The sequence below is a fragment of the Labrus mixtus genome, chromosome 7, assembly GCF_963584025.1.
Source record: "Labrus mixtus chromosome 7, fLabMix1.1, whole genome shotgun sequence".
Lineage (NCBI taxonomy): Eukaryota > Metazoa > Chordata > Actinopteri > Labriformes > Labridae > Labrus > Labrus mixtus.
This window is the reverse complement of record NC_083618.1, coordinates 31207057-31234556: the sequence shown is the minus strand read 5'-3', so window position 1 is coordinate 31234556 and position 27500 is coordinate 31207057. Positions and strand designations below refer to the sequence as shown.

Sequence of the window (27500 nt, the reverse complement as noted above, 5' to 3'; positions counted from 1 at the left end):
CCCAATGATGAGAAAAGTCCATCCTCTCCGTCTTCTACCTGCTCCACTGTTCAGAAAATGTGTGCTCAAACAGGCCGTTTGGAGATTTTCCCTACATGACATCACAAAGGGCAGTAGCCCCTCCCCCAGGTGGGTGACTCCTCCCACAGCTAGGTGTTTGTTCTGCCCTCTGAGTCTGCCTTCTCACCGTAAACAATAGGACATGGAGCGACAGAGACACCCAAGCCCTTCCAGAGAGGGGGCGTGGTCAGACACAGCTCATTTACATATTTAAAGGTACAGACACAGAAACAGCCTGTTCTGAGCAGGGCTGAAATAGAGGGGTTTATAGACATGATCAAATACAGGATCAGAGTGGATTTAGAACAAGAAACTTCACACACATGTTTTGAGGAGCTCTGACACTTATTTAAACTGAAGAAGAAGAAGAAGAGGAGGATATGTGACCTTTAAAAACCTTTATTGACTTAAACGAAGGAAATGTCTTGTTCTTGTTAATATAAAGTATGTTCAGTGATGGCAGAGAACAAAGAAAACAGGAAGTATTCTTATCACAGGAGCTGAAATTGTAATGATCGATTAATCTAACTCATGAGAGGCCTTTTCTGTGATGCTATTTTAAAATATTTATCTTTTTAAAAAAAGTGATAAATGTTGTTTCTGTAAATATAAAGTTATGTGATTAAACTCACAACTACAAGAAGATATAAGTAGATGTGTGTGTGTGTGTGTGTGTGTGTGTATTAGGTGGGTTACAGAACAGGTGTTACGGTTCAAAGAGTGACCATTTTAACTGGTGACTTTCATCTCTGTAGTTAGAGCAGATGTTGGAGAGGATATGTGTCCTTACGAAATCCTCTTTGTTTAGTTTATCATGCATGACTATATCTGACGAGTATTTCTGATTGTCTCATTAACTGATGAATAAAGAGGCAGTCGTTATCTTAACATCTGTTGTAACTACGACAACCACAGAGGCTAAAAGTCGCGAATTAACAGGGTCACTCTTTACACCGTAACACCGGACCGTGTAATCCCGTAAAATGGTTCAAATGTTTTCTTTAAACCTTTCTTACGTGTTTCATTTCACTTTACAGGATTAAGGGGAGCTGGATCAGGCGAAATAAAGTTACTAAGACGGAGTTTTGACTTGATTACCGACTGAAAGGGCAGCGGGACACAAGCTAACAGCTAGCAGCTAACGGCTAAAAACATTAGCAGGAGGCTAACGCGACCGCCGGGATCAAAGGGAGAAAGAGAACGTGCTACGGACAGACAGACAGGTAACACACCGACGCACAGGTGACAGACAGACAGCGGAGAAAGGCAGAGCGACACACTCACCTGCAGGTCACCTGTTTGGTGCTCATCGTCCTCGCGGAGCTTCAAAAATGACGGCGGGTTCGAAGTTGTCACGTTGGTGTCCCGATCAAACTGTTCCGGTGGACTACTAGAGCCACAACAGAAAGGTTCCCACAGAGTTTATCAGGCGGACACATAACGGTTTACTCACTTTAATATCCCCAAATATTTATAATGTATGACCCCGGGAGCAGAATTTTCAAGATGAAATGTGAACCACGGAAGATTTTGTGTTTTTATATATTTTACATTGATTATAAGTTATCATATATGTATGTGTCAGTGTCCTTTTAGTCCTATTTGACTACACATTTAGCTCTCCCTAATGCTATTATAAGATACAATGTACGTCTGATTTTCTCCTGGGCTTTTATAAAGTGTTTTATAAACTGCAAAAACTCTGTTTCCTCCATATGACCCCTACCCTTGTCCCTCCATCTCTCAGCCCTCATTCATCGTTTCTATCCATGCAAGTCGTCTTTAAATACAATATTCTCAATCCACTCCTCTAGTGAAGTGGTATTTGTTAGTGGAAACAGTCCAGACCTGAATATTATAGAGGCAGTGTGAGATCGCCTCGACAGATGAATAAATGAAAGACAGTCTGGATCTAAAGAAGAGGAGTGGGAAGTTCTGAAAGCAGCCTGGTGAAATGTACCACTGTGATGTACAGTCTGTCCAAAAGAGTTCAAGATGTGCAAAGTTCAAAGTATGGTCACACTAATCAGAAATTAGAAATACTTTATTCATCCTCCTACACACAGAATATAGACCAAGGGAAAAATAATGATATAAGCTTTGAGCATAAAGATATTAAACAAACAGGAGCAAATGTAACAGGTTGCTTTCCCAGTGACACATGGGTACTGATTATGTGAAAATACTACAACTAACTGTTACCTTTTGTACATATTTCCTGTATTTTCCTGTTGCTTCGTAATAAAGAGGCTTAGGAACAACTTCAGAGATGATCATTAAATCTTTGCTAAAACAACAAAGCTTGTGTTGCTTTGATGATTTACAGCCTGGTCACATGCATGACTGAAACATGATGAAGGTTTAGTTTCACACGTCAGACTGTCTGCAACACACCTGATCTGACAGATCTCTCACACACACACACACACACACACACACACACACACACACACACACACACACACACACACACACACACACACACACACACACACACACCTTGACAGCTGAGATGGAGTGTTGGCCTACATTCACTCTGTTGTCTGAGCTCTCCTGATATCAGAGTCTTTAGAGGGTCTGAGGTTCATGCAGCTTTAACACGTGTGTGTGAACAACCGTTTCAGAAATACCTTTGTTCCCTTGTCCATCAAAGCCCTCAACAGTACCTAAGCTGTAATGCTAAGCTGTAATGTGTGTGTATACGTGTGCATGTATGAGGTGGTGTGAGTGTGTGTGTGAAGATGTGTAGATGTACCTGCACTGTTATCACTTTTCATAACTATTACATATTTATGGTTTTAGTAATTCACTTGTATGGCATTTTATGATTATTTAACTGACATGTTTTACCGACAAATGAATGTATTTTGTTATTTTTTGTTACTGCATCAGAGCTCTGTGAAGTCCAAGACAAATTTCCCACTGGGACAATAAAGTTAATCTTAATCTTAATCTACTTGCTTTATATTCACGCTACCAGCCACACACCACTTTTTTTAATCAGTTTTAATTAGTAAGTCAAGAAGTGTTCACACTGACACGGTTTCACATTTTTACTTTCACATATTTGTTCGTCTGTACTTCATCCTGGAAAGCTGTTACCCTTAGAGCGACACAAACCCCGCCCTGCAGGTCATCGTCTGTCTCCATGACAACACGCGGGCAACACAGTCCGAAGGTCACCTGTTCAGACCGAAGCAGGAACAGGTGAGCCTGGGTCACATGTCTGTCTGTCAGGCGGCACCTGCAACACGATAGGCCGGAGCTGCATAGTGAAGTCATTGTATAGGCTGTCACATAGCAACCAGGTGTGAAGATAAGGAGGGGAGAAGAAGAAAAAAGACAACAGAAAGACAGAAAGGAGGAGGGGAGAAGAAGAAAGCAAGTTAGTGGGGAGCGAGAGGACGGGAGGAGCAGAAGATTTGAGGAGTAAAAGAAGTACTAAGGGGCTGAAAGTAAAGGAGCTCCGAGTTACAGAACGACCGGAGGAGAGAAAACAGGAGTGAGAGAAGGAGCTGAGGAGTCAAAGGTGCAAAAAAGGAGGAGTAACAAAGAAACCAGAGGAGGAGAAACCAAAGGCTGAAGCAAAAACAGGAGTGAAAGAAGGAGCTGAGGAGTCAAAGGTGCAGAAATGTAACAGAGAGCATGAGGAAGTAAAAGGAGAACAAAGCTGGTGTGAAGGAACAAGGAGGACGAGGAGCAACACAAAGAAGAGAAACAAAGACTGGAGGTCAGAAAGGAGGACTGCAAAGTAGAAACAAGGGCTGGAGTTCAAACAGGATCGACAGAACGATAAAAAGGGGGACTGGAGGAGTAAAATCAGAGGTGAAGGAGGAGTAGAGGAGGAAGAGGAGCAATAAAAGGAGTAACAGTAAGACTGGAGGTGTCACCAGACGTTAAAAAAAAGGAGGAGTAAAAACAAGAGTTCAAGGAGGACAAGAGGAGTTAATACAGGAGGCGAGGAGGCGAGGAGTTAAAGGAGGTGAGGAGTTAATACAGGAGGCGAGGAGTTAATACAGGAGGCGAGGAGGCGAGGAGTTAAAGGAGGCGAGGAGTTAATACAGGAGGCGAGGAGTTAATACAGGAGGCGAGGAGTTAATATAGGAGGCGAGGAGTTAATACAGGAGGCAAGGAGGCGAGGAGTTAATACAGGAGGCGAGGAGTTAATACAGGAGGCAAGGAGGCGAGGAGTTAATACAGGAGGCGAGGAGTTAATATAGGAGGCGAGGAGTTAATACATTAGGCAAGGAGGCGAGGAGTTAATACAGGAGGCGAGGAGTTAAAGGAGGCGAGGAGTTAATACAGGAGGCGAGGAGGCGAGGAGTTAATACAGGAGGCGTGGAGTTAATACAGGAGGCAAGGAGGCGAGGAGTTAATACAGGAGGCGAGGAGTTAATATAGGAGGTGAGGAGTTAATACATTAGGCAAGGAGGCGAGGAGTTAATACAGGAGGCGAGGAGTTAAAGGAGGCGAGGAGTTAATACAGGAGACGAGGAGGCGAGGAGTTAATACAGGAGGCAAGGAGGCGAGGAGTTAATACAGGAGGCGAGGAGTTAATATAGGAGGCGAGGAGTTAATACAGGAGGCAAGGAGGCGAGGAGTTAATACAGGAGGCGAGGAGTTAATATAGGAGGCAAGGAGGCGAGGAGTTAATACAGGAGGCGAGGAGTTAATACAAGAGGCGAGGAGGCGAGGAGTTAATACAGGAGGCGAGGAGTTAATACAAGAGGCGAGGAGGCGAGGAGTTAATACAGGAGGCGAGGAGGCGAGGAGTTAATACAGGAGGCGAGGAGGCGAGGAGTTAATACAGGAGGCGAGGAGTTAATACAGGAGGCGAGGAGTTAATACAGGAGGCGAGGAGGCGAGGAGTTAATACAGGAGGCGAGGAGTTAATACAGGAGGCGAGGAGGTGAGGAGTTAATACAGGAGGCGAGGAGTTAATAGAGGAGGCGAGGAGTTAATACAGGAGGCGAGGAGTTAATACAGGAGGCAAGGAGGCGAGGAGTTAATACAGGAGGCGAGGAGTTAATACAGGAGGCAAGGAGGCGAGGAGTTAATACAGGAGGCGAGGAGTTAATACAGGAGGCGAGGAGTTAATACAGGAGGCAAGGAGGCGAGGAGTTAATACAGGAGGCAAGGAGGCGAGGAGTTAATACAGGAGGCGAGGAGTTAATACAGGAGGCGAGGAGTTAATACAGGAGGCGAGGAGTTAATACAGGAGGCAAGGAGTTAAAGGAGGCGAGGAGTTAATACAGGAGGCGAGGAGTCAAAGGAGGCAAGGAGTCAAAGGAGGCGAGGAGTCAAAGGAGGCGAGGAGGAGTCAAAGGAGGCAAGGAGGAGATGGACAGGAGTGTGATCCGGCTGAGTCACTGTCAGAAGGAGATCTTCTGTTTCTCCGTCCCGGACGAGTGTCCCAGCTGTGGGGAGGAACTGAAGGGGAGCAGACTGCAGGAGGCGCCGGTCAGCCTCCCCTCCCCCTTTACCAACGGACACAAGACCTCCTGCTGCCTGCTGGTCGCACCTGCACACGACAACATCAGCAGGTAAACATGCAGAGAAACAGAGACACACACATGACAACCACCGGGTGTTCACACAGGTGTTCACATCAGGTAAATACACACATTTTTATACACACTGTGTTTGTCCTCAGAGACTTTGACGGGACATCAGATCTGCACACCGGCATCTCCAACACTACAGGTGAGACTCACCTGAACTCTGTTGACTGCTAAGTAGCTCATGTTGCCTAATTATGCTAACGTGCTAAACTGAGATGCTAACATCCTGAGCATTATATTGCAACACATTAGCATTGTTAGCATTGTTAGCATATAGCTCATAGTACACACGGCCGCTGTATGATGTGTGTGTGTGTGTGTGTGTGTGTGTGTGTGTGTGTGTGTGTGTGTGTAGGGGTTGTGTATAACTACACTCGTGGGGGGGTTCGTAGGGAGCAGAGTGGGTGGGAGCGCTGCGTCAGTGTTCCTATGGTTCGACCCGACATGTTCCACCTGCTGGCTCAGTGGGATCAGTACCTGGACCGCTTCTCTGACGGACCAATGTGGGACCCGGCCTGGCACAGGTACACCTCACACCTCACACAGGTACACCTCACACCTCACACAGGTACACCTCACACCTTACACAGGTACACCTCACACCTCACACAGGTACACCTCACACCTTACACAGGTACACCTCACACCTCACAGGTACACACACACCTTACACAGGTACACCTCACAGCTCACACAGGTACACCTCACACCTTACACAGGTACACCTCACACAGGTACACCTCACACCTCACACCTTACACAGGTACACCTCACACAGGTACACCTCACACCTTACACAGACACAACACACACCTTACACAGGTACACCTCACACCTCACACAGGTACACCTTACACAGACACAACACACACCTTACACAGATACACCTCACACCTCACACAGGTACACCTCACACCTTACACAGACACAACACACACCTTACACAGATACACCTCACACCTCACACAGGTACACCTCACACAGGTACACTTTACACAGGTACACGTCACACCTTACACAGGTACACCTCACACCTCACACAGGTACACCTCACAGCTCACACAGGTACACCTCACACCTCACACAGGTACACCTCACACCTTACACAGGTACACCTCACACAGGTACACCTCACACAGGTACACACACACACCTTACACCTTACACAGATACACCTCACACAGGTACACACACACCTCACACAGGTACACCTTACACCTTACACAGGTACACCTCACACCTCACACAGGTACACATCACACCTCACAGGTACACACACACCTTACACAGGTACACCTCACACCGTACACAGGTACACCTCACACAGGTACACTTCACACCATACACAGGTACACCTCACACCTTACACAGGTACACCTCACACCTCACAGGTACACACACACCTTACACAGGTACACCTCACACCTTACACAGGTACACCTCACACCTCACACAGGTACACCTCACACCTCACAGGTACACACACACCGTACACAGGTACACCTCACACAGGTACACCTCACACCTCACACAGGTACACCTCACACCGTACACAGGTACACCTCACACCGTACACAGGTACACCTCACACCTTACACAGGTACTCCTCACACCTTACACAGGTACACCTCCAGCCTGACACATTTCGACATCTCTCTCTTACCTGCCCACCTGTCTCTCTCTCTCTCTTACCTGCCCCCTGTCTCTCTCTCGCCCTTACCTGCCCACCTGTCTCTCTCTCTCACCTGCCCATCTGTCTCTCTCTTTCTCTCTTACCTGCCCACCTGTCTCTCTCGTTTACCTGCCCACCTGTCTCTCTCTCTTACCTGCCCGCTTGTTTCTCTCTCTCTCTTACCTGCCCACCTGTCTCTCTCTCTCTTACCTGCCCACCTGTCTCTCTCTCTTACCTGCCCGCCTGTCTCTCTCTCTCTCTCTCTTACCTGCCCACCTCTCTCTCTCTTACCTGCCCACCTGTCTCTCTCTCTCTCTCTTACCTGCCCGCCTGTCTCTCTGTCTCTCTCTCTTACCTGCCCGCCTGTCTCTCTCTCTCTCTTACCTGCCCGCCTGTCTCTCTCTCTCTTACCTGCCCACCTGTCTCTCTCTCTCTCTTACCTGCCCACCTGTCTCTCTCTCTCTTACCTGCCCGCCTGTCTCTCTCTCTCTCTTACCTGCCCACCTCTCTCTCTTACCTGCCCACCTGTCTCTCTCTCTCTCTTACCTGCCCGCCTGTCTCTCTGTCTCTCTCTCTTACCTGCCCACCTGTCTCTCTCTCTCTCTCTTACCTGCCCCCCTGTCTCTCTCTCTCTTACCTGCCCACCTGTCTCTCTCTGTCTCTTACCTGCCCACCTGTCTCTCTCTCTCTTACCTGCCCACCTGTCTCTCTGTCTCTCTCTCTTACCTGCCTGCCTGTCTCTCTCTCTCTCTTACCTGCCCGCCTGCCTCTCTCTCTGACCTGCCCCCCTGTCTCTCTCTCTCTTACCTGCCCACCTGTCTCTCTCTCTCTCTCTTACCTGCCCACCTGTCTCTCTCTCTCTCTCTCTTACCTGCCCACCTCTCTCTCTGTCTCTCTCTCTTACCTGCCCACCTGTCGCTCTCTCTCATACCTGCCCACCTGTCTGTCTCTCAGGTTCAACGAGGAGGACCACAACTGCTTCAGTTTCTGTCTTCAGTTCGTGAACAGCGTCCTGGCAGCAGAGGGGCGGAGCTCCCTGAGCAGAGAGACCTTCACTCACAGCTTCATCCTGCCGAGGATGAGGAGGGTCTCCAAATACAACACGCTGTACGAGCACATCCAGAGACACCAGTACTACATGGTGGACAGACAGGAGGACACACCTGTTCCCAGTTAAACCAGTGTCAGTGAGACGGGCTTATTTACAATCATTTCTGTTTCAAGAAACGAGTGTCCTTATTCTCTAGTTCTGCTGACCAGTTGTCATGGTAACAGTGTGTTTTGGATATTTAGCATAGACTAGATAAGATGGACTGAGCTACAGCCGCCTGGGAGTGAAGCCAAAATATTAAGAGCTCCCCCTGCTGACTGGCTGTGGCATAGGTCCTAAGCCCCGCCTCCTTAATGTAAGCAGATGCAACCAGGGTTAAAGTATAAAGTAAAAATACAGCTCCATTTCTTGGTCAATCCCAGCCTGAGTTAACAAGTAAAGGAAACATATCAAGTGAAATATTAAAATGTAAATAGTCATTTAAATTAAGAGTACTGAGGAACCCCCCCCCCATCTTTTTTTATTTTATTTATGTTTGCCTCGTTTTCCCCTCTGACTTCTTTCTCTGTCCTCCTCTATTTGTACTTTATTTCCTTCATTCATAATAAACTAAAAATGTATTTATGTGTCAGGATGAACAAATTCATTTATGTGATATAAAAACCTGTAATAATAAAGTCATAAAAACAGACTGTGTCGTCATGTTAGCTTGTTAGTGGACGGTAAGTCACAAAGAGTGAATGTAATGTCATGATTGACAGCTCTGTTGACAAATGAGGCTCCTGCAGCAGAGGGAAAGGTATGGTGGCCCTGAAGGTCAACTGCAAAGACATCTCAAGAAATCCAGAAACATCCCCCCATACCGGACTAAACAGATCGTCGAGTAGCTAAACATAAAACAGGCAGATATGAATGTGGACAAGAAGAACAGTGGGACATGTTTTTTCTACACTGTCAGAAATATGAGGTAGAGAGAAAACAGCTGATTCATGAACTAACACAGGATATTATGTCGTGCACACTTTAGTTTTTGTTCTTATTGGGACTTAAGTTAGTAGAAAGCATCTACATTATAAATCCTGACCACACTCCGCACCAGTAGGGGGCGCACATCATAGATCATTTCGTTTCGTCAGAGAAAGAAAGAGGAGAAGGGGCGTGGTCAGATCAGAAGGCGGAACACGTGAAGCCGAGAGGAGACGTCGGACACATATATGTGTTGCACCGCAACGTCCGACAGCAAAACAAATCCGACTGGAGGTTTTTCTGAATGAATGAAATCAACACGTTTTTTAAAAAAGGAGCGTCTGTTAAAAAGTCTACATGCTAACATGCTAACAGGCTAATATCCCTTAAACCTAACAGCAGCGTCTCTTGAAACATCAACACAGGACTGACAGACCTCCGACCCGGTCTGGTTCGGTCCCAGCCGGTCCCGGAGGTATGCAGGCGGAGTTCCGGGCTCCTCGGAGACGACCCCGGGTCTATGAGGACTACGAGGCTCCGCTGCCGGTGACCCACAGCCCGGAGGAGAGGAGCGACTTCCGGGCGGAGCTCATCAACCAACACGTGCTGGTCTGTCCTCAGGACCACATCCAGAAGATCCACAACCAGGTCCGAGTTCATCCATATCAATATGTCCTCTTAAACCGGGTCTGAGTTAATGTAGGTCCTCTTAAACCAAGTCTGAGTTAATCTAGGTCCTCTTAAACCGGGTCTGAGTTAATCTAGGTCCTCTTAAACCGGGTCTGAGTTAATCTAGGTCCTCTTAAACCAAGTCTGAGTTAATCTAGGTCCTCTTAAACCGGGTCTGAGTTAATCTAGGTCCTCTTAAACCAGGTCTGAGTTAATCTAGGTCCTCTTAAACCGGGTCTGAGTTAATCTAGGTCCTCTTAAACCGGGTCTGAGTTAATCTAGGTCCTCTTAAACCGGGTCTGAGTTAATCTAGGTCCTCTTAAACCGGGTCTGAGTTAATCTAGGTCCTCTTAAACCAGGTCTGAGTTAATCTAGGTCCTCTTAAACCAGGTCTGAGTTAATCTAGGTCCTCTTAAACCAGGTCTGAGTTAATCTAGGTCCTCTTAAACTCTCCTTATGTTTTGTCTTGTTTCAGGGTTATTTCGGTAAAGGGATCCTGTCCAGAGCCAGACCAGACCACAGCATCTCCAACCAATGGGAGCGTGAGTTTGCACCCTCGCTATGACATCATCATTTGTTTGGTCCTATCAGGGCTGTTCACTGCAGTCAGCTGGTCTCTTTTTCTGTTTCAGAACACGAAGGTGTGATGCTACCTGTCATCTCCCAGTCCAGGTCAGTGACATCACACATTAGGCTCCTCCTCTTGCAGAACCCTACGAGACAACTCCCACATTTTCCTCCTCTCCTCTTCTCCTCTCTCCTCCTCTCCTCCCCTCTCTCCTCCTCTCCTCTTCTCCTCTCTCCTCCTCTCCTCTCCTCTCGTCTCCTCTCCTCTCCTCTTCTCTCCTCCCCTCTCGTCTCCTCTCCTCCCCTCTCCTCGTCTCCTCTCCTCTCTGCTCCCCTCTCATCTCCTCTTCTCTCCTCTCGTCTCCTCTCCTCCCTCCTCTCCTGCTCTCCTTTCTCTTCCTCTCCTCTCTCCTCTCCTCTCCTCTCCTGCTCTCCTCTCTCTTCCTCTCGTCTCCTCTCGTCTCCTCTCGTCTCCTCTCCTCCCTCCTCTCCTCTCCTCTCCTCTCGTCTCCTCTCCTCCCTCCTCTCCTCTCCTCTCCTCTCCTCTCGTCTCCTCTCCTCCCTCCTCTCCTCTCGTCTCGTCTCGTCTCCTCTCCTCTCGTCTCGTCTCCTCTCCTCCCTCCTCTCCTCTCCTCTCTTCCTCTCCTCCCCTCTCCTCCCCTCTCCTCTCCTCTCGTCTCCTCTCCTCTCCTCCCTCCTCTCCTCTCCTCTCCTCCTCCTGCAGGTACGACGAGCTCCTCAAGTGGGCGGGGGCCACTCTTTCTGCTCAGGGCTTGGACGAAGACTCTGTCAATCAAACCCTGCTCAGGATTTCTCAGCCGGTAGACATGGAGGACGTGAGGAGGAGGGTTGGAGGAGGGGAGAATGGGGAGGAGCCTGGAGCAGAGGGAGGAGTCTGTCCTCTCACAAAGAGGCCAATTGTGGGGTCAGAGGTCGAGCAGGAGACCGAGAGAAGCTGCAGGTAAAGTCAGAGAAAAGAACATGGCACTTCAAGATACTCAATCTGATCTGATCCTGATTCTCCGTTTAGACAATCACAAGCAAAGTCCTGATTTCTGGATGGTTCTAAAGAAGATCTTTTCAGATTTCTCTGAGGTGTGTTAAGAGTGATCCGATCTATTTCTCTGTTTTCTCCTTCAGGTTCAGGAGTCCAGAACCCGACCCTGACCCCAGCTCTGACTCCGACTCTGACCCCGGTTCAGTTCCTGACCCTTTGGTTCCAAGTCCAGGATTTGTCCTCGTGTTCTCAGGCAGTGGGGTGAGTAATCAGGTGTCGGGTTGGCCTCCTGATTTGGTGTGTATTTGTGTTGATGTGTGTGTGTGTGTATTTGTGTTGATGTGTGTGTGTGTGTGTGTATTTGTGTTGATGTGTGTGTGTGTGTGTGTGTGTGTGTGTGTGTGTGTGTGTGTCCAAAGGAGTGTGAGGTGGTGAAGGAGGTCCGACGGTCTCCGCTGTCTCTCACAGAGTACCTGCAGCTCAGTCTGGAGGAGGTAACACACCAACACACACATTCTGTTCATTTCTAAACCAATCAGCTTCCTTCTGCCCATAAAGACTACATTACCCATGAGCCCTCGCTGCTAACGCCGGGGAACACAACATGATTTCACAGCATTGATTATGGTGTGTTTCATTTGACTCGGATGATCAACATCCCATGTTGATCGTGTTGGTTACAAGTCGTAAAAGCAACATGGCCGCCTGCAAGAGTTTACTTTCTACTTTCAGTTTTACTTTTATTTACTTTCCTGTGGAGCAGCCATGTTGGATTTTCAGTTTCTCCGACTTTCTGACATCAGGGGGGGATCCTGATGACGTTTCAAAATTGGCATCTCGGCCTTTCCGACTAGATCAAATGGAACGCACCATTACACCTGTACCTTGACAAAGCGAAGGGGGCGTGGCCTCTGCACAGCTGACTGTCTGTCTATCTGTGTTAACAGGCCTTCTTCCTGGTCTACAGTCTGGGCTGCCTGTCTGTCTACCTGCACCAGGTACCTGTCTGTCTCTACACGTATTCAAACTGGAGCTCAATGACCGTAAACTGTACGGTATATAGAGATGGACGGCACAACCGCCCGCCCAAAGAAAGCCAAAAGATTTACCGGCCACAGTATAGCTCATAAGCTCCGCCTCCTCCATGTCAACGGATGGAACATGTTTCAGACTTTAAAACTAAACTCAGATCGACATGCTTCACATTCTTTTAGTGAATGAATAAATGTGTCATAAATATATTGACATAAAACAGATTTATGACCTCACTCATGTTATGATGACCTCACTCATGTTATGATGACCTCACTCATGTTATGATGACCTCACTCATGTTATGATGACCTCACTCATGTTATGATGACCTCACTCATGTCCTCTCCTGTGATTGGTCAGGAGCCCCTGTCAATCCTCCAGCTGTGGAGGAAGTTCAGGTCCCTGCGGCCCGACTTCATCAGCACCTACGCAGCCTATCAGCACTTTCGAAGCAGGGGGTGGGTCCCTAAAGTAGGGGGCGGAGCCAAGTACGGCGTTGACCTCAGTAAGACACACACACACACACACACACACACACACACACACACACACACACACACAAAATCTCAAATTAAGGAGCTGGAAGTTAACTGAAAGAAAAGACGTACAAATCAGAAAGAAACTGTGAAAAGTTGCTTTAGACTCCCGAGCCGAGAACAGCAGCTGGGACGAGGACAGCAGGTCGATGAAGTGTCCTTTAGTGAACGGAGGACGTGGGCGCTCCCAGTGTTCACGTTTTCTGTTTGTCTGTGTTTCAGTGTTGTACAGGAAAGGCCCGCCTTTCTACCACGCCAGGTAACACACACATGAACACACACACACATCTACGACTGTCCTCACTTCTTTATAGATTTTAAAAATGTTCCTCTTCTCTTCCTGTAGTTATTCTGTGGTGATTGAGCGAGCCGATGATGAGTTCAGGGGCTCGGGGCCACGTCCGTTTTCGTGGCGCTCTCTGGCCGCTCTCAGCAGAATCACCTCCAACGTCTCCAAGGTAACGGGGCCGTCACACTGCATCGCGTCAGGTTTGAGTGTTTGTTTTTTTTACTTATACTTTTTTTTTTTTTACAGGAGCTGATGTTTTGTTACATCATCTATCCAGCCGACCTATCAGACGCTGAGCTGGATTCACCTGCGTGTGTGAGCAGACTGAAGGTTCAGGTAAGAGACAGGAAACAGACAAAGACATGACGACAGCTGAGCTCATTTATGTTAACGTGTGTTCTTTCAACAGGAAGTGATCGTCAGCAGGTGGGTTTCCTCCAAAGAGCGGGCGGAGCAGGACGACATCTGACTGGAGAATTCAGAAACTGATGATGTCACTGGGGGGGGGGGGGGACGCACAGTAATGATGTCATACAGAGGCTGGTGACATCAGACGGTCGAACGTGAATAAAAATCTTTTTTCATGGACAAATCAGACAAAAAGGGGACGACACACAGAGACTGAATGTGAAAGCTCAGATGTCTGAGGGTCCTTGAACACAGCAGCTGGCTGGTTTCAGTTTCACAGTGAGGTCAAAGTTCAGGTGATGAAGCTGTGATGTTTACTTCTCACTTCCTGAAGCCGAGGAGGAGCGCCTTCATGATACACAGCCAATAAAAGAGTCTCACACACACTCTGAACACACAGACGTTCTTTTGTTTTTATACGTGTTTATCCAGCTCTGCATGGGTCTGTAAACCTTTCTGTGTTCTAACCTCTCTCCATTTTTCAAAAGCATCTCCAATATTGATCCTAGTTTGAGCACGTTTCTGCTCGTGGAGCTTATTAGAAACATGCAGAGGCTTTTTAGGTCGGGTACAATCACTTCTATCTGAACCACTTCTCTTGCCCGCTTCCATCGCTGCAACACCTGTTGACCTGATAACTGCTCTCATATCTGACAAACCGAGGGGCGTCCAAAACGGCCGTGTGGGGGCCGCCTTAAAAGCGCCTACCTTCTCTGGTCCAAACAAATCCAGAGCATTCAGGAGCAGAATCTAAAGTTAGAAGGAGGACATACTGGCTGCTGCATTGTTGTCAGAGAAGCCAGCACTTCAACATGTTTCCTTAATGATCAGATAGTAAGATACCTTTATCATCTCACTCTCTACACAGCTCACTGATTGGACCTTTAAGTACTTAAAGACACAGAGCGCTGTTTCAACATTATATTTATTTAATTACATCAAATATGAAAAACGTCCTGATGTTACATTTGACAGGAAACTGTTTACAAACGCTTCATTCACGTTCGTCTCAACATGTTGATTTTACTTTATTCTGACGCAGTGTGGAGGATCAGACTTTTCAAACACACTCAATACTTTACTATATCATTTATTCATCGTCATTACAGCTGAAATCTGGGAGAAGTTTAGATGAGCTCGTCTGGCTGTGAGAACATGAGGACGTGTGTGAGGCCTCAAATTAACAAAGACTGATTCAGTTTGATGGTTTCAGTCGCCCTGCAGCTAAAAGAAAGGCGGGGCTTCTGGGATCCACCGCCTGTGGAGCTGGAATGTTTCAGGAGCAGAGCATCATGGGAAAAGGATTGACATAAATATTTGGATTGACTCATGTTGGGACTGGCGTTAACGTACATGTAGAAACAGAGGAGTGTTGAAGAGAAATGTTTGCATTGAGAAGATTCTCCATCTTTGAACTGAGATTCTTCGTCCTCTGACGTCGTTTAGGAAACTTACAGACGGATGAAAACGCGTCCAAACCATCAGACTCCAGTTTCACTCAATGTTTTCATCAAACACAAACTACTCTCTCTCTCGGTGTCGGGTCAGACGTCCGGCTTGTTTAGTGATTCTTTGAGATCGGGGTGGGGGGGTGGGTCATTGTTGTGTGTGGGTCACTGCTCGCTCTGCTGTGTGTCTGTGATGGAGGACACGGCGCCCTGTCCCTTGCTGACGTCGCTGATACACGCCCACTGACCGTCCATCGACTCCTTCCACAGCGTCACCTAAACAACAACAACAACAACAACACACACGCACACACCAGGGGAAGTTTGTGAGGATAAACTCGAGACGATTTTCAAATCTTAACTGAATTTTTAAAACATGAGACCACAGACATGAGGACAGATTCATAATAATCCTCTGAACACACAAGATGACTCAGCCAGACCGCAAGACCACATACACCTGCTGTTCACTCACGGGATCAAACAGACTTCAGAAGAAAATAAAAACATGCAGGACGATGGTTGTGGTCAGGTGGCTGTGAGGTTTGTCTTCATGAGACGTAAAGACTCTCATGTTGTTGCCATGGTAACACGCTGCTCTTCTTAAATAATCCACTTGGCTCGGGGACTCAAATGTGTTTGTGAGCTGTTAAAGTGACACAACATCACGTTGGTGACGCTTCCCAGTCCGCTCGCTCTCAAAACATGTTTGATGATGTTTATCGAATCGCTCAGGAGCAGTATCGACACCGCACTAAATTATCATTTCCGACAAGCCTCGAATTGGACGGGACAAAAATCAGGCATAAACCAGACCAGCTCTGATCTCACTTCCTCTGCCCTGGCACACGACGTGGACAGCCTTCTTTTATTGAGAAATCCCAGAGTGTTCTGCGTGTATCTGACTGACATGACTCCAAATAAGACTCAAAGTCAGTGAAGTAGCTCTCATGTTCTCTGATGTGCGGACACCGACTCGACTGCACGTCCCTTATTTTCTTTTTAGTCCGTCTGACTTGTAAACTGAGAACGCTTCATGATTACGACGTCATGCACAAGAGGTGACCGGATTCTTTGTTGCTCTTATTTAAACAAATATGAGTAAGTACAGGGACAACAGATGGAAATTAGTTAGCTAGCTAAATCTGGTACAAAGCATCTCTTCTCTTCTGAGACTAATGTTTATTTTTGTACACTGTCCCTGATTCAAATAAACGATTAAACTAAGTAAAGAGGCAGGTTTGAAAAGAGAGAACAAACATGAATATAAACACTCTACCTTGTTGTCTCCTCCTGAAACAGCCAGGATGTTCCCGGTGATGGACCAGCTCACGTGCCAGACCACGTCGTTGAACTTGTGGAGCAGCTTGGCCGTCCAGGTGTTTCCTGCGGGGTCGTCACACGTCCAGATGTACACACGACCGTCCTGGGAGAAAGTAGGTTTAGTAGTGATGCATGAATCTTCAAGTTTGATATGATACGAGTAAAAATCAAACCACAGCGAGAACAATAGAAGTCCTTGGCACACTATGGTCGGGTCATTCAAACAAAAGGTAAACCCAAACATACACCAGGCTGTGATTAAAAAGGGACTGACGTGGACATATTAGAAGAAAACTAAGATTCTCACCTGGGAGCAGCTGGCGATGGTGCTGGTGGGCAGACCGATAGACGGAGCCCAGCCGACGTCTCTGACCCAATCACTGTGAGCCTCCAGCTTCTGGTCCTCCTTCCACTGACCGTCCTCCTCTCTGCAGGCGGGAAGAGAACAATCAGAAACAGGTCGACCATAAAAACTATGAAGAAGAAGAAGAAAACGCCTTTAAACCAGAACTCACTTCCAGAGTTTGACCAGGTTGTCGCAGCCTCCCGAGACGAAGCGTTTGACGTAGTTTGGTTTCTGTCCTGACGGCTGATCGATCAGACTTCCTGGAACCACAGCGGGAGCCCAACTCACTGCGTTACAGCCGATCTGAAATTACAAGCCAGTGAATAAAACAGAGACGAATCTGAAACTGTTACAGCTCGGATTTAAGTGTCACATTAAGTGTAACACTGTAGACGTGAAGACGAAAAGTAGAGCAGAGTCCAGAAAAGATTTCAAACATCCTGGACGACAACAGTTTGGATTTGCGACTCTGACTCACCGTGTGTGCGTTGCTGATCTTCTTCACGTCCCACTGTTGATCCCCGGTAAACGTGAGAAGGGAAATCGCTCCGTCCGAGCTGCCACAGGCCAGAATGAGACCGAAGTCATACGGACCCCAACAGACAGAGTTCACTGCAGAAACACAGAAGAATCATCACAAACCCGACAAGACGTCTGGAAAGGAATCTAAACACCCCAAGCTGCTGCAGGAACCAAAAAGATCATCCCTGTCTCAGATTCATGTTTTCATTTGTTGTCAAATCAAAATCAGAACTATCACTGAGCTGATCTCAAAGCTTCCTCTTCCTCTGAGGCGGCTGCACCTACGAGTGGTGTCCACCAAGGTTCCATCTTGGGCCCCATCCTATTTTCTTTATATGCGCTGCCCCTGGGGTCTTTTTAAAAACAGAATTTGAATGTCTCCTTCACTCGTGTTGAAGATAACAAATTCACTTGCCCTTTAAATTAGAAAAATAAGGGCTCACTACAGTCCTTACTTGATTGCCTGTAAGATGTTAAGACTTGGATAAACCTAAACTCCCTTAACTTGATTCCAAACAAGACATAAGTCATCATGTCAGTACGTCCTGAGACGATGGAACCGGGCAGTCTTGCCTTTAATATTCACTTCTTGATAATGTTTTTTAAATTTGATAAGCAGATTTCCTCTGTTGTTAAGTTGAGCCCTCTTAACGATTTAGAAAGAGATTTTGTCTCAGCTTGATTTCTGTTTGTGGGCTTAGATAGTTGTCCATCCATCACCTGCAGCTGGTCAAACATGCCGCTGCTCGCCTTCTAACACAAAAAAGAGGGACCCCATTACCCCTGTGCTGCTCTCCCTCCACTGGCTTTTAAAGCGGTACATGTACTGACACTGATTAACTGAGTTTCTCTGTGTTCACGCTTCACCAAACTTCTGCAACAGCCGACCACTACAAGTAAGATCTGCCTGCCCTCTGAATTTTTTTGAATCCATGTTGAAGACACATCTCTTCTTTTTGGCTTTCCCTCCATTGATGAGAATATTTTATCTCAACAGATTTATGTCTAACGGTAGACACGGTAACGACTTTGTACACGGTTTGCCGTTTACGAGGACAAACAGAGTGAGACGCTCACCTGATGACTCGTGTCCCGTGTACTCGTACATCTTGTCCCAGGTTCCGTTCTCCTCCTTCCAGATGATGACTTTTCGGTCGTAAGAACAGGAAGCCAGAACGTTTCCGAACATCGGGTGAGCCCACGCCACCTGCCACACCGGACCCTCGTGGCTACACAAACACAAGACACTCAGCTTTGTGTGCAAACATTGAATACAATCACACAGACTATGGAAAGCTGAATGTATTATAGAAATATTAAACCTTTTTATATTTTATCTTTTCTGAAACTTTTACATTTAAATCTGTTCTTCAGCGTATTCCCAGACAACCTTGCGGCGTGTACATTAGATTATTTAACGTTTGGTTATGTGTAACTTTTGTCCCTCACCCTCTGAGGTCCGCCACCAGAATCTGTCCCCCGTTTCTGACATCAAAGATCTTCACTGTGCGGTCGGAGGAGCAGGTGGCGAGGCGTGTGCCGTAGTAGTCCATCTGGGCGTCGTGCTGAAATACAGACAAAGAGAAAAGATGTCAAGACCTGAAGCGAGAAAGAATCTCCACTTCAACCTCATTAAGAACTGAACTAGGGGAAAAGGCGTTTACGTTTTCTGCTCCCTTTACTTGGAACGAATTAGAAAAAGAGCTGAAACTTAAAAGAGCTGCTTACACTGCTTTTAAGAGGATGTTAAATGACTTGGAGGCGGACACATCTGGATGCAGATGTTCTCCCTGATGTGTTCGTGGATGATCTTGACAAACATTTGCTGCTCAGATTTGTTATTTGTGTCTTTTAATGTAGTTTTGTATTTATATGTGAGGCTGCTAACTATGAGGGACAAAAAATGATTATTATAAAATACTACTAAGTATAAATAAATAAATGTTGGGAGAAATGCATACAATAATGTATAAATAAATAAATATATAAATGCTGAAAACAATACATCAATGAATAAATAATAAATACACTTTGTTAATGAAAAAGGCTATTTATATATGTTTACATGTATTTATTCATTTATTAACGTATTTCTACAGTTATATATGTATCAACATTTCCACATTAATTGAGTTATTAATTTATTTCCGTAGTTTTACATTTACACATCTATTTATTTCTGTGTCCAGGTCCTAAGAGGAAAAGTATATATATAAATTTGCTTCTGTCTGTTTTTCAAAATTGACCAATCCTACTTCAGTAATGTTAGGACGGCCCACTTAATTTACATATTTACTTTTCCTTGTAGAACATGGACACAGAAATACATAAATAAATATATGAATATATTATTTATATATTTATTTTTATATGAATTGTTGCATTTATTTATATATTTATTGATGCATTTATTTATTTATACATTATTGTATGCATTTCTCCCAACATTTATTTATATATTTATTTATTTATACTTTAGTCATTTTTTGTCCATCATATCTAACAACAACATTAATAAAGATACTCATTATTGTTATAAATATCGGTATCACTTCATATATGTCGGAACTGAAAAAATAATCTTTGCATCTCCACAAACAATTATTATTATTTTATTATAATTATCTTCCTAAACTCTGTATATTAAAGAAATGCTAACATTAGCTTCATTTATTAGCCAAGTCTGTGAGAAAAAGATAAATGAACTTACGATCATATCCTCGTGAGAGGTGTCCACCGTGTTGATCACAGAAACCTGAACACATAAATAAACAATCATTTAATCTGCAGAGACTTCAGATATTTATTTTAAATCAGATTCAGAGATTAGCTCTGTCGTTAGCCACTATGCTAACAAGCTAGCTGTTTGGGCACGTCAGCACCAACAGCTAACAGCTTAGCACGAAGCTAAAGCTAAAGCTAACGCGTTAATGGAGGATTATGAAACACTCACCATGGTGATAAGAGGACCAGAAACACTCCACAGAATTATTCAGGTTTAATGTTTGAATAAAACTGGTTCACTAACTGCTCCGACGTGGCAACAAGTACCGAAGCCGCGTCCCACCCACCGAGTCCAGCGACTTAATCTTCCGGCGGAAACTACACACGGGCGCCAAAGGTTCCGGTTACCGAAAATAAATCAAATGCATATTTTCAAAAGGTAAATTGTAAATGTTTAATTCAGCAAATAAAGACACACTACAATAATGTCATATTTACAATAATGTCATGTCATAATACTGTTTAAATAACATTGAAGAGGAGGGTTAATCTGAATGATGAGCTTTGGAGAAAAGGACTCACGGTTGGCGTTAGTTTTAAACCGTAAAATGAAAAGGTTTAACGAATTTATCTTATTTTTTTAAATGTGAAAACTTCAGATTTGAAACATATATAACCTCTATCAAAATAACCCTAAAGCTTACAGATACAAATTTGGCTAACTGAACGGACCCGTCCTGGGTTTATTTCCTTCTTTATGTTTGTTTTTATACTGATGACAGCCTGTTGTATTGATGTGCTATTTCAAATTTCGGAATGTTGTTCTTATTTTGGAAACTTTAGTAGATGTGTAACTCAGAACATTTTGAACTTGTCTGTATTTATTTGAATGCATTTGATGTAGGCGTCATATCAAGAAGACTGTTCATTTATAATAATTAGACTACTTCATTTATAGCACCTTTAAAAACACACACAAGCAAAAGCCTAAAAAGAAGAAAGGAAAAGAACCCAAACACAGAAGAATATAAACAACAGCAAAATTAGCAGAACCACACAAAAATAAAAATAAATAACTAATAATAAATAATGTTGTGAGAACCAAAGTTTGTCAATAAAAGGAAAATGAAGAGGAATTATCTGTGTGAGACTGAAGAAGAGAGAGGAAGAGTGTCAGGACACTGGCAGATATAATGGTAGTTGGAGGGGCCCCCAATTAAATTTAACCTAGGGCCCCAACAGACTCTAGAATCGCCCCTGCCAACAAAGATATTTAACCAAGAACCATCATAAGAACCATCATAAGAACCATCATTAGAACCATTATTAGAACCATCATAAGAACATCATAAGAACCATCATAAGAACCATCGTTAGAACCATCGTAAGACCCATCATAAGAACCATCATAAGAACCATCATTAGAACCATTATTAGAACCATCATAAGAACCATCATAAGAACCATCACAAGAACCATCACAAGAACCATCACAAGAACCATCGTTAGAACCATCGTAAGACCCATCATAAGAACCATCATTAGAACCATCATAAGAACCATCATCAAGACCCATCATAAGAACCATCACAAGAACCATCATAAGAACCATCATTAGAACCATCATAAGAACCATCACAAGAACCATCATAAGAACCATCATTAGAATCATCATAAGAACCATCATAAGAACCATCATAAGAACCATCATTAGAACCATCATAAGAACCATCATCAAGACCCATCATAAGAACCATCATTAGAACCATCATAAGAACCATCACAAGAACCATCATAAGAACCATCATAAGAACCATCATAAGAACCATAATAAGAACCATCATCAGAACCACCATAAGAACCATCATAAGAACCATCACAAGAACCATCATAAGAACCATAATAAGAACCATCATAAGAACCATAATAAGAACCATCATAAGAACCATCACAAGAACCATCACAAGAACCATCATCAGAACCATCATAAGAACCATCATAAGAACCATAATAAGAACCATCATAAGAACCATCATAAGAACCATCACAAGAACCATCATAAGAACCATCATTAGAACCATCATAAGAACCATCATAAGAACCATCATAAGAACCATCACAAGAACCATCATAAGAACCATCATCAAGACCCATCATAAGAACCATCACAAGAACCATCATAAGAACCATCATCAGAACCATCATAAGAACCATCATAAGAACCATAATAAGAACCATCATAAGAACCATCATAAGAACCATCACAAGAACCATCATAAGAACCATCACAAGAACCATCATCAGAACCATCATAAGAACCATCATAAGAACCATAATAAGAACCATCATAAGAACCATCATAAGAACCATCACAAGAACCATCATAAGAACCATCATTAGAACCATCATAAGAACCATCATAAGAACCATCATAAGAACCATCACAAGAACCATCATAAGAACCATCATCAAGACCCATCATAAGAACCATCACAAGAACCATCATAAGAACCATCATCAGAACCATCATAAGAACCATCATAAGAACCATAATAAGAACCATCATAAGAACCATAATAAGAACCATCATAAGAACCATCACAAGAACCATCACAAGAACCATCATCAGAACCATCATAAGAACCATAATAAGAACCATAATAAGAACCATCATAAGAACCATCATAAGAACCATCACAAGAACCATCATAAGAACCATCATTAGAACCATCATAAGAACCATCATAAGAACCATCATAAGAACCATCACAAGAACCATCATAAGAACCATCATCAAGACCCATCATAAGAACCATCACAAGAACCATCATAAGAACCATCATAAGAACCATCATAAGAACCATAATAAGAACCATAATAAGAACCATCATAAGAACCATCATAAGAACCATCATAAGAACCATCATAAGAACCATCATCAAGACCCATCATAAGAACCATCATAAGAACCATCATAAGAACCATCATCAGAACCATCATAAGAACCATCATAAGAACCATAATAAGAACCATCATAAGAACCATCATAAGAACCATCATAAGAACCATCACAAGAACCATCATAAGAACCATCATAAGAACCATCATCAAGACCCTGGACATAAAGAGATAACTGTAGTTAGAACATTACTGAATGAGAGATTACAAATAATAAAGTTTTTTAAGAGAAATTAAAGAGAATAAAACAGTAAGAGGAAATAAAAGAGTTAATAAAGAGTCAACAACAACAACAAGGAATCATCTTAAATTAAAAGATGTGAAGAAAAGGAGTGACGGTTGTTAGCGCGGGAGTTTTAAAACTTTGTAACGGGGGAAATAAAATATAAAATGTTTTTAGATTTGGATTATAAAAGACGACAACGTGGCGTTATACTCAACATGTCCACCGGGTGGCGCCATAACCCCGCCACACTGTCCTCTCTCACTTCTATTTTTATCTGAACCCAGCAAGTGTCATGTTCCCCCCGGGTAGCCCCTCTCTCTCTCTCTCTCTCTCTCTCTCTCTCTCTCTCTCTCGCCATGTTGTTGGATTAAATCTGTCGCGTCACTTTGTATGACTGAAAGAAAACTATCTCTGCCCGTCGCTTTTTAAAAGTTTAAACATGTCGAATGTGTCTTTCCACATCTCCAACCTGCTGGAGAAAATGACGTCAACGGACAAAGACTTCAGGTAAGACATGGGGGAAGTTCAACAGGCAGAGTGTGACAGTGAGATGACACTTTCTCACTCCACAAACACACACTCAGTCATCCTGCTTTATTATTCACCCTTTAAATTCAAAGTTTACCATTTCCTGTTCCTGCAAAAGTAAAAGAAGTTCATTTTAAAACACTTTCTGACATTTATCCTGCAGGTGAGCTCCTCAGACTCAGGTTGATCTAACTCTGTATTCTGTCCTCTGTCTTTACACAAACACCCGTGAGATGGTTCATTGGCTCTTTTCTCCGCCGGCCTTTTTTCCAGAAATGATATTTTTGGTCCAACAGTTTTCATGCTTTTACTTTAACAAAGTCTTCAAGATGTGGCAGATCCACTGTTAATGGATTAATCTGAAGAGCACTCAGTTAATCAGCATCACCTTTTTTATTTAACTAGAAGAAGAAGAAGAAGACATACTTTATTCATCCTGAGAGAGGAATTTACACTTTGTTGTTGAGCTACACAGACACATGTACAAACAGGATCCTGTGGACATGCTCTCATGGAGAGATGTCAGTGTGGGGGGGCTCCTGAGCTAGGGGGGGAGGGGTCTCCAGCTACCAGACCAATTTCAAGACTTGGTCCGCAACGGGACTTGAACCAGCGACCCCCAAGTCCCTACAGGCTGAGCTACCGCCGCCCCCCACTTCCTGTTTCTGTGCTTAACTTTATGTCCTAACCTTCACTCTACCAGAAGGGCAAAATGTATTTCAAAATAAAAGCACACAGCAAGTAAAGTACTCTCACCTTAAGACAGTGCAACATTTCAAAATAAAAGCCTCACAATTTTAAAAATGTCAAATAATGGAATTTCAAACATGCGATTAAAGATGTGATTTATCGGGGTGCTGGTGTCCTGTGACCTCATTAGATTAATGTGACCTCATTAGATTAATGAGGTCACAATTTGTTTTTAGTACTTCTTTATGTCCGAGTTACTCTAAGTTTCCCCGTGTCGCTCTTCACTTTCAGGTTCATGGCGACCAACGACCTGATGCTGGAGCTGCAGAAGGACAGCATCAAGCTGGACGAGGACAGCGAGAGGAAGGTGGTGACCATGCTGCTCAAACTGCTGGAGGACAAAAACGGGGAGGTGCAGAACCTGGCTGTGAAATGGTAAAGAGAAACAAACACACACACACACACACACACACACACACACACACACACACACACAAGCGTGCAGAAACCTTCTCCTCTGATGTGTTTATTATGTCTTTGGGTGAACGAGCGCCACACTAAAAGGTTTGTTTGATTTCCAGCCTGGCTCCTCTGGTGCGCAAAGTGAAGGAGCCTCAGGTGGAGACGATGGTGGACACGCTGTGCTCTAACATGATGTCGGACAAGGAGCCGCTGAGGGACATTTCCAGCATGGGACTGAAGACGGTCATCGCAGAGCTGCCGCTGTCCTCGTCAGGTGACGACCGAAAGAGCGATTTCTCAGACAGACAGACAGAGAGAGGTTAGAGCTGCGGGCGTGTTTAAATACATTGAAGTCAAAGGGCTTCAATCAAGAGAGAAACCTCCTCAGCAGTTTTTAGAGATGAGAGACATGAAGGAGGGTAACTCTGCAGAGGAACAACTGCCTCATATATATTAAAGGTGTTAAGTCTATGAGTCTGCGGGTCACAATGACTCACAATGAGTCCGAGCTTCACATTTTGTAAAGAACATCGAGGATGCGTCGCAGGCTGAATCCTCGATGTGGAGACGCTGAGCAGAGTCGTGCATGTCCAAAACATCAAAACATCACCAGAGTCTAACTCAGGGAAGAACGCTGCAGCAACAAGACGCTTGTTTACATTTTATTTTGGTGGATTGTTAAATATGACTTTTGGGCTGCAGGAACTACAAGATGACATGTTGAGGAAATGTGTAGACACTTGACCTCACACTCAAAATATTCAGGCTGCTTCAGTTAAAGATGTTTTTATATCAATCAATCCTTATTTCAGAATCAGAATCAGAAATACTGTATTAATCTCAGGGAGACATTTCTTTGCTACAGTCGCTCATAACACCAAGAATCAGTAGGAAGTACAGAGAAGTTCACAGTATAAAATAAAATAAAAATAGTATAACAATATAATAAGCAATAAGTACCAAGTGAAAGCAATAATAAAGAAGTATAAGTAATAAACTATGTTCAAGCGCATATTTACAAATATGAATATACACTGATGGATTAACAGCGTACATATTGCACGGCTCATGTATAGATAACACTTTTGATGTATAAATATTGTCCAGTTTTCAACAGATTGCACAGTTTTAGTAGAGGAATAGTCGAGGTAACAGTCCAGGAAAATGACAGACTCGGCGTCTGACTGTCAAATGGAAGAGACTATATCACCAATTCAAGTGTTATCTCCAGACGCTTTGCAAAGGAGCAGGGAAACGATCGAACTCATTGTTTAGATAAATGGGATTCCTCTCGTTCCTGTTGTCCACACTTCCTCCCCGCTGAGGTGGAGGTCGGAGCAGGCCGTGTGTGAACGAGGACGGCGTGGTTGTGTCGGTGGCTGGGCGTCAGGGAGGTCGGGTGGGAGTAGAGCCTGATCACCTGGAGGAGCTCCGTCTACTTGAGAGCCCGGCTTCTGCTGCCGGGACAAAGACCTCCTCAAAGGCACACATGCATTACAGCGTCCTGCTCTGTTTCCCTAACCCTCCCTTCCTGTTGGTTTCCAGGTTTGACGCTGACCATCAGTGTGTGTAAGAAAATCACCTCCCAGCTGATCGGCGCCATGGGGAAACAGGAAGACGTGTCCGTTCAGCTGGAGGCCCTGGACATCCTGTCGGACATGTTGGGAAGGTTAAAAAATAAAAAACACCTTTTCTGTCCTGTCAGCAGCAAATCTCAGAGTCACCATCACGTAGCATTCTGATGTTAGCATTTAGCTTAAAGCGTGTGATCAGGATTCAGTGTTTGGTTTTGTTCCTCCAGGCTGAGTGGTGCTCTGGTCAGTTTTCACAGCTCTCTGCTCGCCAGCCTGCTGCCTCAGGTAAGAAACGCCCTCACACTCGTGTATGTGGAGCTCCCGCTGTGCCGTATAAAGACGAGATGGCGGCTGCTCTTAGTCACAGCTTGTTAGATATTCAAATGTTTTGTATAAATAATCTCTTTTTGTGACGGTCAGTTGACCAGCTCCAGGATGGCGGTCAGGAAGCGCTCCATCTTGGCTCTGGGTCAGCTGGTGCCCTGCTGTAGCCCCGCCCTCTTCTCCCAGCTGACTGAACACCTGTTGACGGAGTTATCCAAAGCCCCGCCCACCTCGATGACGAGGACGTACATCCAGTGCCTGGCAACCGTCAGCCGTCAGGGCGGCCATCGAGTCGGTGAGATGTGTGGTCATTTTATCAAACCCATCAGACAGTGACCATGAACATAATGAGTGTGTGTGTGTGTGTGTGTGTGTGTGTGTGTGTGTGTGTGTGTGTGTGTGTGTGTGTGTGTGTGTGTGTGTGTGTGTGTGTGTCTGTGTGTGTGTGTGTGTGTGTGTCCTTCAGGTGAACATTTAGAGAAGTTGATCCCCGTGGTTGTAAAGTTCACCAGCGTGGAGGATGACGAGCTGAGGGAGTACTGCTTCCAGGCCTTTGAAGCTTTT

The 27500-nt window shown here is 44.7% G+C and overlaps 5 protein-coding genes across 9 annotated transcripts in view; 3 read left to right on the top strand and 2 right to left on the bottom strand.

Moving 5' to 3' along the window:
- mkrn2 (makorin, ring finger protein, 2) overlaps positions 1–1475 on the bottom strand; it is an 11602-nt gene extending 10127 nt beyond the window's left edge. For 2 of the 3 annotated variants that reach the window (XM_061041601.1, XM_061041602.1), the window contains exon 1: positions 1345–1475. In XM_061041601.1, the coding sequence (XP_060897584.1) occupies positions 1345–1370 (26 nt within the window). In that variant the 5' untranslated portion in view covers positions 1371–1475. The remainder of the gene's footprint in view (positions 1–1344) is intronic. The other variant, XM_061041600.1, reaches the window with a different exon arrangement.
- A 3022-nt stretch (positions 1476–4497) lies between these two features.
- On the top strand, positions 4498–9035 carry LOC132977161 (MKRN2 opposite strand protein-like). 2 transcript variants are annotated; one of them, XM_061041598.1, is made up of 5 exons: positions 4498–4529; positions 5353–5603; positions 5714–5763; positions 5977–6167; positions 8248–9035. In XM_061041598.1, exons 2-5 carry the CDS (start codon positions 5401–5403, stop codon positions 8482–8484), a joined length of 681 nt encoding a protein of 226 aa, XP_060897581.1. In that variant the 5' UTR covers positions 4498–4529; positions 5353–5400; the 3' UTR covers positions 8485–9035. The 2 variants fall into 2 exon arrangements, with proteins under 2 accessions (XP_060897581.1, XP_060897582.1); XM_061041599.1 differs by lacking the exon at positions 4498–4529 and having other exon boundaries at positions 5192–5603; positions 5977–6145.
- Positions 9036–9517: 482 nt separating this feature from the next.
- Positions 9518–14197, top strand: tsen2 (TSEN2 tRNA splicing endonuclease subunit). 2 transcript variants are annotated; one of them, XM_061041594.1, is made up of 12 exons: positions 9521–9958; positions 10455–10521; positions 10612–10651; positions 11271–11507; positions 11687–11804; positions 11963–12037; positions 12491–12541; positions 12939–13083; positions 13337–13373; positions 13461–13572; positions 13650–13739; positions 13813–14197. In XM_061041594.1, the coding sequence occupies exons 1-12, from the start codon at positions 9788–9790 to the stop codon at positions 13870–13872; spliced, it is 1203 nt and encodes a 400-aa protein (XP_060897577.1). In that variant the 5' UTR covers positions 9521–9787; the 3' UTR covers positions 13873–14197. The 2 variants fall into 2 exon arrangements, with proteins under 2 accessions (XP_060897578.1, XP_060897577.1); XM_061041595.1 differs by lacking the exon at positions 12491–12541 and having other exon boundaries at positions 9518–9958.
- A 1045-nt stretch (positions 14198–15242) lies between these two features.
- On the bottom strand, positions 15243–20558 carry sec13 (SEC13 homolog, nuclear pore and COPII coat complex component). The gene is made up of 9 exons (XM_061041597.1): positions 20404–20558; positions 20161–20205; positions 18900–19015; positions 18528–18679; positions 17407–17540; positions 17098–17231; positions 16890–17010; positions 16539–16685; positions 15243–15535 (listed from the first exon to the last, which is right to left on the bottom strand). The coding sequence occupies exons 1-9, from the start codon at positions 20404–20406 to the stop codon at positions 15425–15427; spliced, it is 963 nt and encodes a 320-aa protein (XP_060897580.1). The 5' UTR covers positions 20407–20558; the 3' UTR covers positions 15243–15424.
- A 3125-nt stretch (positions 20559–23683) lies between these two features.
- The window catches only part of LOC132977163 (cullin-associated NEDD8-dissociated protein 1-like), a 39661-nt gene continuing 35844 nt past the window's right edge, over positions 23684–27500 (top strand). The window contains 7 exon segments of the mRNA XM_061041603.1: positions 23684–23865; positions 24868–25011; positions 25158–25312; positions 26584–26707; positions 26840–26897; positions 27033–27231; positions 27403–27500. The exon segment at positions 27403–27500 is cut by the window's right edge and continues 8 nt beyond it. Of these exon segments, the coding sequence (XP_060897586.1) occupies positions 23798–23865; positions 24868–25011; positions 25158–25312; positions 26584–26707; positions 26840–26897; positions 27033–27231; positions 27403–27500 (846 nt within the window). The 5' untranslated portion in view covers positions 23684–23797.

What these genes read in the sequence shown, in the direction of transcription:
- sec13 (XM_061041597.1), bottom strand. An exon ending in CCTCTCACGAGGATATGATC is followed by an intron (nt 19,016 to 20,160) that starts GTAAGTTCATTT and finishes TCTGTATTTCAG; the next exon opens with CACGACGCCCAGATGGACTA. An exon ending in CCATCGCCAGCTGCTCCCAG is followed by an intron (nt 16,686 to 16,889) that starts GTGAGAATCTTA and finishes ACTTTCTCCCAG; the next exon opens with GACGGTCGTGTGTACATCTG.
- tsen2 (XM_061041594.1), top strand. Translation starts at nt 9,788, where the DNA reads ATGCAGGCGGAGTTCCGGGCTCCTCGGAGACGACCCCGGGTCTATGAG. An exon ending in TCCAGAAGATCCACAACCAG is followed by an intron (nt 9,959 to 10,454) that starts GTCCGAGTTCAT and finishes GTCTTGTTTCAG; the next exon opens with GGTTATTTCGGTAAAGGGAT. An exon ending in TCACCTCCAACGTCTCCAAG is followed by an intron (nt 13,573 to 13,649) that starts GTAACGGGGCCG and finishes TTTTTTTTACAG; the next exon opens with GAGCTGATGTTTTGTTACAT.
- LOC132977161 (XM_061041598.1), top strand. Translation starts at nt 5,401, where the DNA reads ATGGACAGGAGTGTGATCCGGCTGAGTCACTGTCAGAAGGAGATCTTC. An exon ending in GCACACGACAACATCAGCAG is followed by an intron (nt 5,604 to 5,713) that starts GTAAACATGCAG and finishes GTTTGTCCTCAG; the next exon opens with AGACTTTGACGGGACATCAG. An exon ending in ACACCTCACACCTCACACAG is followed by an intron (nt 6,168 to 8,247) that starts GTACACCTCACA and finishes TCTGTCTCTCAG; the next exon opens with GTTCAACGAGGAGGACCACA.